Source organism: Sander lucioperca, chromosome 21 (assembly GCF_008315115.2).
Source record: "Sander lucioperca isolate FBNREF2018 chromosome 21, SLUC_FBN_1.2, whole genome shotgun sequence".
NCBI classification, from domain to species: domain Eukaryota; kingdom Metazoa; phylum Chordata; class Actinopteri; order Perciformes; family Percidae; genus Sander; species Sander lucioperca.
Genome location: NC_050193.1, coordinates 27430364 through 27442584, shown reverse-complemented (window position 1 = coordinate 27442584; position 12221 = coordinate 27430364). Strand labels below are relative to the sequence as shown.

The following is a 12221-nucleotide window of genomic DNA, read 5'->3' as shown; positions in this document are numbered from 1 at the left end:
TTGGGTGGGCCTCAGGCAACAAGATGAGTCAGGGAGCAAAGCTCGACCATGCACCAGGCCGACACTTAAAGGGGACGATCCCAGACAGGCAGGTGTGGCGAGAGAAGCTGTTGGAGCTAAAATAAGAACAATTCTGTTCAAGAAAATAACTATTTCAAAACAAAAGTGAAGACCACCAGGGAAGAACAGTCTCTTAAAGGGTCATTTGGACCCTATTTTCGCATGCATTGGTGTCTAAAGGCCTTTTTACAGTCGCCGCAGCCGCCCTGTCGCTCGCCAATGTGACGTCAAAATGACGTAGATCTCGCTGGCGCGCCAGGATTTTGAGTGTGCGACACCGCTCTATTTTTTTCAGCGGCGCACGACAAAGCGGAAACCGGAAGCATGGATGAGTTTGAGGGCGACCGGATGCCAGGACTCTCAGAGTGACTGCAAGTCTCTCTTTTAACTTACTGGGTTAAGATGAGATCTTTTATGGTGAATGAAAGGCTTGATCCCACCAAGTAGGTTATCCAATCAAATCGAAGCATTGACGTCAATGCTGCTGCCAGTTCTGCCGTTGTTTACCTTTTTCTTGTTCTTTTAGTCTGTAGAAATAGCAACGTCTGTAGCCTTTCCTCATTAGCGCCACCTCTGATCAGGAGAAGACTGCAACTAGTGTCGCAATCACCACGCGGGAGTATAAACAGTTACGGCGCTCCCATGACGTCACATTTGCTCACGACAGGTTGGCTACGGCGAGTTTACCGGACGCATTAGTGATTGATGGGGACAAAAATCTTTGAAATTGGTCCAGTATTGAGCAACAACGCTGTAACCGGCAGTAAATTTACTGATTATTTAAATGGAGTCTGGTGGAGTTTGGTGATGGTGATTTCGGGGCTGTTTGATGTTAAACTAAAAGGATCTTACTCTTTAACTAAAAGGTCTATCTCTGTAGGGATCCTTTCCATAATGTTGTCAGACACTTAGAATAATAATCTGAGTCTGTCGGTGGCAAAAACAGAACTTTTAATGGATGGAAATTGAAAGTGCGCAATTGCCCAATAATTGATATTGTAGCTTGTTTCTTGCTCAATACTGGACCAATTTCAAAGATTGTTGTTCCCATCAGTTACATGAAAAATTGGCTCCAGGTTGAAAAAAAAACAAGTTGCCCTTTGATAAAATGACATGTCTACATTTCCTACTGTGAACAAATCTTAGGTGGATATGAGTAAGTAGTTAATTATGTGCATGTGTGTTGCACGTCACTCTATCGTAACAGCTTCCCCTCTGTGTCAATTCCTACCAGTGACTTCATCTGTGTTTTTTCTCAAGGATATCCCACTCCTTTCGAGGCACAATGAGGCAGCTTCCTGTTTAGAGAAAGGCCCAAGTCCAGCCCTGACCTTACGTAATTTACCCCCCTCGTTCTGCCAGTATCCCAGCAATGTCACATCAGTGGAAATGTGCATACATTTGGTTGGAAACATGGCATAAAACTCCCAATGTCACATTCAGATCACCCATCAAAACACACCTCTTCAGATTAGCCCTCCACCTACAATAGTGTCACATATTATCCTCCATTAGTTACCGGTTTTATCGCTTCAGTTGCTTTTAATATGCTTGTTTTATGTGTTGGTTTTTATTGCAGCTTCTGTTTTTAATGTGCGAAACGTGCTGGTTTTACTGTAGAGTGTCTTTGAGTTCCATGTAAAGCGCTATATCAATAAAATGTATTATTTTTATTTAAGAAAAGCAGCAAATCCTTACATTTGAAAGAAGCTAGAGCCGGAATGTTTGGCAGTTTTGCTTGACAAATGACTGAAATTATTAACAAAATTGTTAATAAACAAAAACGTGTTGACTAAAAGGGAGTTTTTCCTCGCCACTGTTGTACTAAATGCTCGCTCTTGGGGGAATTACTGGAATTGTTGGGTCTCCGTAAATTATAGAGCGTGGTCTAGACCTACTCTATCTGTAAAGTGTCTCGAGATAACTCTTATGATTTGATACTATAAATAAAATTGAATTGAATTGAATTAACTTATCAATTAATCTTTTTTTTTTTTTGGTAAATGTTCATGAAAAGTAGGTATTTAAAGCTGGTGGGTAAGGAAATAAAGGATTTGGTGATAAGACTTCTGCTGTGACGGGGATCTCCCTGTCCAGCTGTGTTTGCTAATGAGATATAAAGGGTGACTAAAAAGATTAGGAATCTTAATTTGTTTAGCACTTTTCACGACACAAATACAAAGCAGTTCAGGAGGAAGCCAGATAGTAACTGCAATCCTGAGCTCTAAGAAGTGAAAGCAAGTGTGTTCTGACTTCACTTCTGAGTACGTACAGTATGTGCAGAACTTTGTGACAACTATTATAGAAACTAATAGTGGTTTAGTACAAGGGCGTAGGTTTAGTTTCAACTTTGGGTTGGGGGGAGGGGTTGGGGTTGGACACACACACACACAAGTGCGTTTCACTATCTTTGTAAGTACCCGTCATTGACATAATGCATTCCCTAGCCCCTTACCCTAACCTTAACCATCACAACTAAATGCCTAACCTTAACCCTTACCCTCACCCTAACCATAACCTAATTCTAACCCTAATCCTAAAACCAAGTCTTAACCCTCAAACAGCCCTTTAAACTTGTAGGGTCCAGCATTTTGGCCCCACAAAGCTGTCAGGACCCCACAAGTATACTGGACTCCCGGTTTTTGGACCCCACAAATACCCCCCACACACACACACACACACACACACACATTAATCGGGGTGTCTGGGGATCCTCCCCCAAATCCTTTTGAGCGTCTTCATTTCATTTTCTGTGTCTGAAATTGTTGGAAAACATATATTTACTGGTAAGAAGTAGGGCTGGAACCGTTGGATCCGAATATCCAAATATGCGGATATTTGTTGGTTGGGTAGGTGTTTTGATTTTCAATTTGGGGATTTGAATATTGTTGTTTTTTGAAACGCATTACTAAGAAGCAACTCTAAGAAGGATATATACATGGTTTGAGCCCCCTGACGATGATTTTTACCTCTCTAGGCGAGTGGGTTGTCTTTCATATTTTTTTTTTAGGAGGACAAATCTACCTCCTCTATATATTAGGGGACACATCCCCTTTTAATCTGCACCTATGGTCCAGTATAAAAAGTGACATCTTAAAGCCTCCAATGCACATGAGAATGAACTTTCCAATGATGTAGGAGACATCTTGAGTCCAGCTGTTAAACTGAAAAATATTGAAAGATTTTGGATTTCTCAATGATGGCGAAAGAGCAGATATCAATATACAGATGTTTGACAAGGTAATTGACCTTTTTTTTGCACAAATTATCATTAAAAGCAGTTCTTTATATCTTAAAACATGTCTGGAGGAGAAAAGGATCTATAAATGACCCATCTGCCAAAAAAAAGTGATTTTTTTTTTTTAAATGTACGGTATGTGAGCTAAAAGATAATTACAGATGACGGCTATTTGAGCAAGTTATTTTCTGAAATCTGGGGTTTCTGGCCTGCAAAACACATCCAGCTGCACCTGCCTCACAAATTACTATTTTTCCACTTGACAGATTAACTTGTGGTTGTTGTTTTTTTAAGTTTAGAGTTTGCTTCTTCTAAATGCCGGGATGTTTCTCTTGTATGAACTGTGGGAAAAAGAGAGAGAGAGAGAGAGAAAGAGAGAGAGAGAGACGGAAAGAGTTTTCCAGAAAAATCTGACAAACCTGAAGAGCGACTTTAAACTGTTAGGAACCATAATTACACTTCTAAAGAATATTGAATACAAGCAATACCAGGTGAGCTACATTTGGCACGTACAAATACGTTGTTACAACAACAAAAAAACTATTATTATTTCCTTTACATACATAAAGAAATTTGCACCATAAATTGAGTGCAGAGAAATCCACCACAATGCAGAAAATGAAGTGTTTTGACGTTTAAAATGTCAATTTTAGTGGAGATCTCACACCCCCCCACCCCCCCTAAATGTTGAACCCAAAGTTACACCCTTGACTTTATAAACTGTCTATGACTTTTACGCAAGTACTTTAGACAAGACTGGCTGTACCTGAGGGCAAACTGTATTACAAGGTGACACGCAATCTCACTTTCTTCCTTGTTACAATGACAAACAGGAACACGTAATCTATCATCACGCTCTAATCTCTCCTAGGGCAAACCAGAGAGAGAGAAAGAAGACTCAAGGGATCACGGGAGGGAGGGAGGGAAAGCGTCGAAGGGCAAAAACATTATAGGCCAACCCACTGTGACTGTACCATTGAGCGCATGTTGAGTCCTGCCCTGCTCCTTTCCCACAGCACACTCGCATGTCGCTGCGGTGCACTCATCCACTGAGTCTGTCTGTTGATCGCTGTGGGATCACTTCTCCTGCGACTGAAGTCTCACTGGATATTTACACGTTTTTACAGGTGCGTGGAAAAGTCTTTTAAAAGTTACCTTCTTCTTTTTTTTTTACCTAATTGGTCCGATTAGATGCGTATAGAGGGGGCGTGAAACTCGCCTGTGCTGTCCGGTAACGGACGTTTGGCTGACCTGTCTGCACTTTTTTGTTTAATTACGTAATTTGAAATGTGTTTTTCTCAATATGTATTATATTTTCTTGTGTGTCTTTTTATGCCACTGTAAAGCACTTGTATCGGCGACAAGCGTTTCAGAAATACATTTTTATACATTTATAGTGACTTTGCTGTAATCAAGTGGTCATTTTGAACAGTTGTATCTTTAATAAGGACAGTTTGGACGTTATATTGCAGCCTATAAAAACCCAGTATGATTGCAAATGAAAAGTGGACATATATGTGAAGACATTTGTAATTAATAAGCTCAGTATAATTGTCTGTACGAGTTAAATTTGCCGTTTTGGATACTTTAATGTATGCGTATTTACGCAAATGCATGCGTAAATACGCATGATCCATGAAAATATATATATATAAGACGCAAAAAAGTGGGTTTATTTTAGTTGTCAGGAAAACAGTGCCACTAAGGATTAAGACAAATGTTCAATTACAACTTTAGACTTTGAAATGTTCCTTTTTTTTTACTCCCGTTGTCTGCAAGTGGTCGTTTTCCGTAACGTCACTGAAAGCTTTCCCCCTCATTAATCATGCAGATATGATCCCTATTAGATGTAATTACCTGTGTGTATTCTGGACATTGGACATGGTTTCTAAATTAATTACACACAATTACAATAACAATCTATTTCCTATCGTTAATTCTCATTTTTCATCATCAATACTAACTTTCTTCTCCTTTTTTTTTTTTAAATGCAGGCTGGCTCTCGTCGCCGCCTAGTGCGCAGCCCGGGCATTGACAAAATGTGATTTATTTTGGAGGAAAATTCAACCACAGGAAATCCTATTTCATAGCATCAAAAGGAACACTTTAAACTGACTGCTTCTGTCTTTTCAATACCAAGAAAGAATGCACAACCAGAGGATTATATGACGCCTTCTCTGTGGATCTAAAACTTAAAAACCAAAAGAAAGAAGAAAAGAAAGAAGAATCTACCTGTGGAAGTACATAAAAAAATGGCCACAGAGTCTTCCCATGCTCACTATACTGCTGTAGCTCCATCCGCAATCCCCATGTCGCCCTCCACAGGAATGCTACGGATGTTTCAGGAGTACCAGAGCAATGCGGTCATCATCGACCACTACAACTTCACGGGCAAACTGCCGAAGAACAAGTACAAAGAAGGACTCACCCCGGAGTCCATAGCCTTCCTGCTCGTCTGCCTGCTCATCGTCGTAGAAAACGCTGTGGTGCTTCTGGCTATCTGGAAGAACAAGAAATTCCACGTGCCCATGTACTACCTACTGGGCAACTTGACTCTATCGGACCTGCTGGCAGGTTTCACCTACATGGTGAACATCATGACGTCCGGTGCCAAGACGTTAAAGCTGACGCCGGTGCTGTGGTTCCTGCGGGAGGGCGGCGTGTTCATCATGCTGGCTGCCTCCGTCATCAGTCTGCTGGCCATTGCCATAGAGCGCCACGTTACCATGGTGAGGATGAAGCCGTACCAGGGGGACAAACAGGGCCGGATGTTCGCTCTGATCGGAGCCAGCTGGGTGCTGTCCGTGTTCCTCGGCGTCCTGCCCGTCCTCGGCTGGAACTGCATGGGCCGCCTGGACCAGTGCTCCACGGTGCTCCCGCTCTACGCCAAGAGCTACATCCTCTTCTGCATCACCGTCTTCAGCGCCATCCTCATGTCCATCGTGGTGCTCTACGTGCGCATCTTCCGCATCGTCAAGTCCAACACGCACCGCCTGGCGTCGGCCCCGCAGCGCAAGGGCCTCTACCGCAAGTCCCAGAAGTACATGGCCCTGCTGAAGACGGTCACCATTGTCCTGGGCGTCTTCATCATATGTTGGCTGCCGCTCTTCATCCTCCTGCTGCTGGACTTCTTCAGCCCGGCCAAAAGCTGCGGGGTTCTCTTTAAAGCGGACTATTTCCTGGGCATCGCTATGCTCAACTCCCTCCTCAACCCCATCATCTACACGCTGACCAGCAAGGACATGAGGAAGGCCATCATCAGGCTGCTCTGCCGACACTGCCTCATGACGAAAGATGGACAAGTGAAGAAGATCGGGATGCCCTTCCTGGACTGCAGCACCAGTAGAGTTGATGCAGCCTCGCACAAACTGGAGGGAGTGGAGACGACGGTGTCCTCTGGGAACTTTACACCCTCCACGATCAAAGCCGTTTACCCCAGGATGTCTAAAACATGACACAGTGGCTCACTGAATAACACAGAGCGAGCGTTGGGACTAAGACTCGGCTGCTTCTCTCCAATCCGAGCTGTGCTCCGGGCGATGTACGAGCGGAGCAGAAGTTTTGTGTTGCACTCTGCCAGGGTTCGGTATTAAACCCTCATGAACAGAATAAGCTCCATGTATGTGACTGAAGCAGGGCTGTCCTCGTCTAAAGAAATTCTTAGTGGACTAACACAGGATTTTGTCGACTAATCGATTAGTTGGTTTAATCGACAGATCAGAGAATCGTGCAAAAGCACCTCTTTAAATCTTGTGTTGTACCAGAGACGTGCTCGCAAGTTTCTTGGAAATAGAACATTCAGGAGGAAAAAAAGCATTAAAAATAAATGACTAATCGACTGAAGAAATCTTAGTCGACTAATCAACTAAAAGGGGGCAGCCCTAGAGAAGACAGAAGTCCACATTGAGAGACAGACATTAACTTTTTAAGTTTTCTAGAAGTTTAGTCATGAAAAACATGTCAATTAGAGCTGCAACGATGAATCGATTAGTTGTCAACTATTAAATTAACCGCCAACTATTTTGATAATCGATTAATCAGTTGGAGTCATGTTTTTTAGGGGAAAAAGTCAAACTTCTCTGATTCCAACTTGTTAAATTTTCTAGTTTCTTCTCTCCTCTGTGACAGTAAACTGAATATCTTTGAGTTGTGGACAGAACAAGACATTTGAGGACGTCATCTTGGGCTTTTGGGAAACACTGATGGACTTTGACATTTTATAGACCAAACTATAATTGATTAATCGATAAAATAAATCGACAGATTAACCGACAATGAAAATGATCGTTAGTTGCAGCCCTAATGTCGATGCTTTTATTGTAGCTGCCAGTTACATTTATCTTTCAGACAGTGAAAGCAAGGCCAGTATTTGTCAGAAGATTTTCTTTATGGAAAACAAGTAATTTCATTTCATCAGTTTGTTTTCCACATGAAATAAAATCAAAGACTGTGTGCAGACGTTTCACATAAATGCAGCCAGTTAGGCAGCACATCTGAGGTTTATCCTTATCTCCTCTCCCTGTGTAGCACATAATGACATGTTGTTACAAACACAGAGCATCCACACCCAAAATCTGCAGCCAAACCCATTTTAATTTCTGCCATGTGAGTTTTGGTCAGCCGTAGTGCTGGGTAGAGGTCCCCATCGGCCAAGATCAGAAGGCCGGTGGCCTGGAGACACACCGAACACGTCATACGGAGGGACTGAGCTGAGCGGTTTGCAGCTTTGGAGGTCCCTTTAACATACGCAGCGACACATGATGGATGACTGAAAGCAATAAAAGCTGACAGTGGAGGTTTGTTGACGCCTTTTCCTGGTTTAACAGAGTAGAATATCACAGCGATGTGCTACAGCTTGTGGACACAAATGTTCACTGTGAAATGATACAGATCTGGTTTTTCTCATGAATGTCCGCTAATGTGATCTTGTTCCACGCAGACAGCAGCCTGTCATAGCCCAGATAACAGAGTGTGTGGGCTTCAGAGTGCCGGGGGAATTTCATCGTGGTTAAAGTGGCATTACAAATGGGTCCTTTGCAAACTGCAATATTGTACATAAATGTAAAATGTAGTATACTTTGTAAATATCCATAGTCTTTCTCTGAGCTTATCAGAGCTGCATTTTGTATTGTAAAAACATCTCTTTAAGTTATGATGTCACCTTTTATATGTGCACTGAATAAAACATGTGAATGAAGTTGACTTGGAGGTTTGTATTAGATTCTTAAGAGTCGCCTCATCTAGTTTCCTTTCAAAGGTTAACGTCTGAAGGTTTCTCACTGATCCATCGTTGTGATTAAACAAACAAAGTGCAGGTTAGTATAAACTACAAATGACATTCAAATAGACAGACTATGAACTAGATCAAGAAACTAGATAGACTCTGAAAATGTTACTTCTATCCCACATATTCAGATGAAGAAGTATTTATCTTGTTTGTTTTTTTTATTCCATATTGATTTTATCTCATGAAGTCTTAGTAATTAGTTGCTGACATGAGACTTAATGTTCTGCAAATACAGGCACCGTAAGCCACACATGTCAAACTCAAGGCCCGTGGGCCGAATCTGGCCAATTGCTAATTTTTATCCGGCCCCCATATCAATTTAGATTCACAATACATTTCGGCCCATCTAGTTTTTGTCACTTTTTACAAAGTTTTTGGGCCTTTTTGCCATTTTTTTCAACATTTTTGGCTACTATACAAGACCTGCAATAATACAATCAAAGATATTTGACTTTTTCGATGACATAAAAGCAATTATCTCGACATGTCTGGCCCCGGATGTGATCCTCATTTTCCACGGTGGCCCTTAGGGAGTTTGACACCCTTGCTATAAGCTATTGGTAGATGTGAATCTTTTTTTGTTTTGGTTTAATATTTAAAATGAACTAACTTTTCTTTCTCCTTTGCCCCAAACAAACACACACATTCAAGTTTAATAATGTATTTGTACAATGTAAATAAACACTGAGTGAGCAGAACAATAGAAGCCAATGTTCCTGCAATAAATTATATTCTTATGAAGATTAAAAAGTCAACATTATAAGTCGTAGGTGCAGCACCTGAGCTGTTTTGGGCACCACCAAAGCACAATGAATGTAAAATCAATGTGACTAACTAAATGACTTCTCTCAGATCTCCTGTGGATTTCTTTAGCAAGCTTTTGACTTTAAGCTTTGTGAGAGTTATTTATTTATTATCTGCTCTAGCTATTCCAACGTTTAAAACACAGATATAGTAACAATGGTCCAAAATGATGTAAAATGACGTTTGTTTAATTGAAAAACATCCCGTTTTCTTGAGGGAGGACCCCTAAACCCCTCTGCCAAATACATACACGCACCCAAGTCTTCCACAAAGCTCGGGAAAACACTGGAAGTGAAATGTTTGTTGGCACAGAGGTCTTAATTCTATACGATGGTAACTTCTGAGGATGAACACTAGTTAAGGCCGACACACGTAAACAGTTTACTGTCCCAGAGGAGAGAAGAAACTAGAAAATATTCACATTTAACAAGCTGGAATCAGAGAATTTAGATTTTGTTTTTCCTCATAAAAATGACCTAAACCGATTAATCGGCTGTCAAAATAGTTGCGGATTCTTAATAGTTGACAACTAATCGATTAATCTTTGCCGCTCTACTTTAGGATTAAAAATAAACTAGTTGGCAGCAAATTTAAGCATCACATAACAGTGCTACTGACTTTGTGGAATATTAACACTGAATGACATAAAGCTGACTCAAACATGAAAGCAGAGATGAAAGGAAAAGTAAAGACAGATAGGAGATCAGTCTTGACTGATCAGAACCCTGCCTCCATGCAGACCACTTGTTAACCACCGATGAAGCTGTAGAGACGAGCTGCTGTGAGCTACGTGATGCTCTGTTTACCGTAAGGAAACCACATACTGGTGCATGATTCTTCTGAGTTATTGTACGTGTGGAACGAGCCTTCCTAACAAGCATATGGCATCCTGCCCACTCTTAACCACTCGCCACACTGCAGTGGTACACAGTCGTGTACTTGCAGTGGTACAGTCGTGGCATTAAGTCGTTTTCAAAGAAGGGGGAGTTTCAGTTCTCAGCAGAGAAGGCTTATGGGTAAATGACATTGAAACACACAAGGCCTGCAATCAGAAACACCGAGTGCACTATCATTGAGTATGTTTAGATGCACACCAATATTCCCTATTATTCTGAATATGACAATATAAAAAAATTGATATAGGTCATGTAAACAGCATTTTCGGTTTGGATATTCCGAATAAGGCCTTTTTCCGAATATAACATTTTCCGATTAAGATATGGGTGATATTCTGGTATTATTCGGAATATCCAAACCGTCTCAATCAGGGTTTTTACCGCAGGTTTACGGCCTCTTGCCTGTTTACGGCTTATGGTCAGCTCTGTGCGTTGCTATGGTTGCTGTACACAAACCAACCAGCCAACAGTTTGCAGGGCTGCAGACCCGATAAGAAGGAGAAACACAGCTACTTTTAAACATGATCAAAGACTTGGATACCAACAGGTTTTTGGATATGAGCACACATCGCTACGCCAACCTTTTTAAGAAGCTGGTTGAAGGAATGAAAGAGGGACGCTGTGTTCACACGGTCCAACAAGTCCACCATCGCTGGTAAACTTTGAAAAAATCCTGTTTTGCACAGCTACATGTAACTGGGAATATTAGAGGAATATTCACTTTCATTAGCCATGTAAACAGCTTACAGGAATGTCGTCTTTTTCAAAATAAGGGCAAAAACTGGAATATTATGTGCATGTAAACGTAGTCACTGTTGCCTGGATAGGAGTTCAGATTCCAGCATCCTGTTGACATGTTAGGCCACTTTATTTTGCTGACTCACCACTCTCATGCCTGATTTTGGCACATTAGACATAAACTTAATTGTTACACTAACAGATGTCTAGGGTTGGGCATCGACAACCGGTTCCAACTTGAAATCGTTTAAAAAAATTAAGATTCCGTGGCCGGGTTGGTTCAGTGGGTAGAGCAGGCGCACATACTGAGAGGTTTATGCCTCGACGCAGAGGTCTAGGGTTCGAGTCCAACCTGTGACGATTTCCTACATGTCCCCCCCCCTCTCACCTAGCTGTCCTGTCAATTAAAGGCGGAAAAGCTCAAAAAATAACCAGGAAATTAGGATTCCAATGGAATATATATATATATTTTTGTTTGGGAAAATTTGGTTTTGAATCCGATCACTGGTTCTAAATTTAACACGTGCAAGTTTTGGTGTCCGTAGCGGCCGCCGTACTTCCGGGCGCTTGTTATGTTGCAGCCGTGGAGCTCAGCAAGCGGCCTTCTGTTCTAGTGTGGCTTTATTTGAAAGTTGAAACTAAACTGCTAAAACTGTAAGACACCATTGAACCAAATGTTCCGCTTATCTGTGGAAATAAGCATGTGACCCGTGGGGTACCTGAGCTAATCTGACAGAGCTGTTTATCTGACAAAAAAGGTTGGGACCCATTGGCCTAAACTAAAGTAAACTATCCAGTACTAGTATACTAATCCACCTCCAGGCTTCTTCTAAAGCTAAACAACATCTCACTGTTTCCTCAGCAAATAGATTTAGTTCAGTTGTGAAAGAAATGGCCCAGTTGTTACCTTGTAAACCAATTATGGAACTAAAAACTGTCCATCTCTCTGCAAAACCATGTAGACACAAACAAAAACATAAAATAGCTCTGAAGCGACATCTAGTGGCCAACACGCCGCTCTGCCTCGTCTAGCACTAGAAAATATTCAGATTTTTATTCTCATTTTAACAAGATCATTCATTAAAATATCAGTTTTTTCACCTCAGGAACATCGCCAAAGTCAGACTTCGGAAAGATGCTGATACACTCACTCACACTTTCATTAAAAGTCGTTTAGACTATTATATAAGTGCATTTT

At 41.4% G+C, this 12221-nt stretch overlaps 1 protein-coding gene across 1 annotated transcript; it reads left to right on the top strand.

The window, feature by feature from the left end:
- Positions 1–4196: 4196 nt before the first annotated feature.
- Positions 4197–8498, top strand: s1pr5a (sphingosine-1-phosphate receptor 5a). Its single transcript, XM_031320948.2, has 2 exons — positions 4197–4425; positions 5293–8498. Exon 2 carries the CDS (start codon positions 5551–5553, stop codon positions 6751–6753), a length of 1203 nt encoding a protein of 400 aa, XP_031176808.1. The 5' UTR covers positions 4197–4425; positions 5293–5550; the 3' UTR covers positions 6754–8498.
- The last annotated feature ends 3723 nt before the right edge of the window (positions 8499–12221 follow it).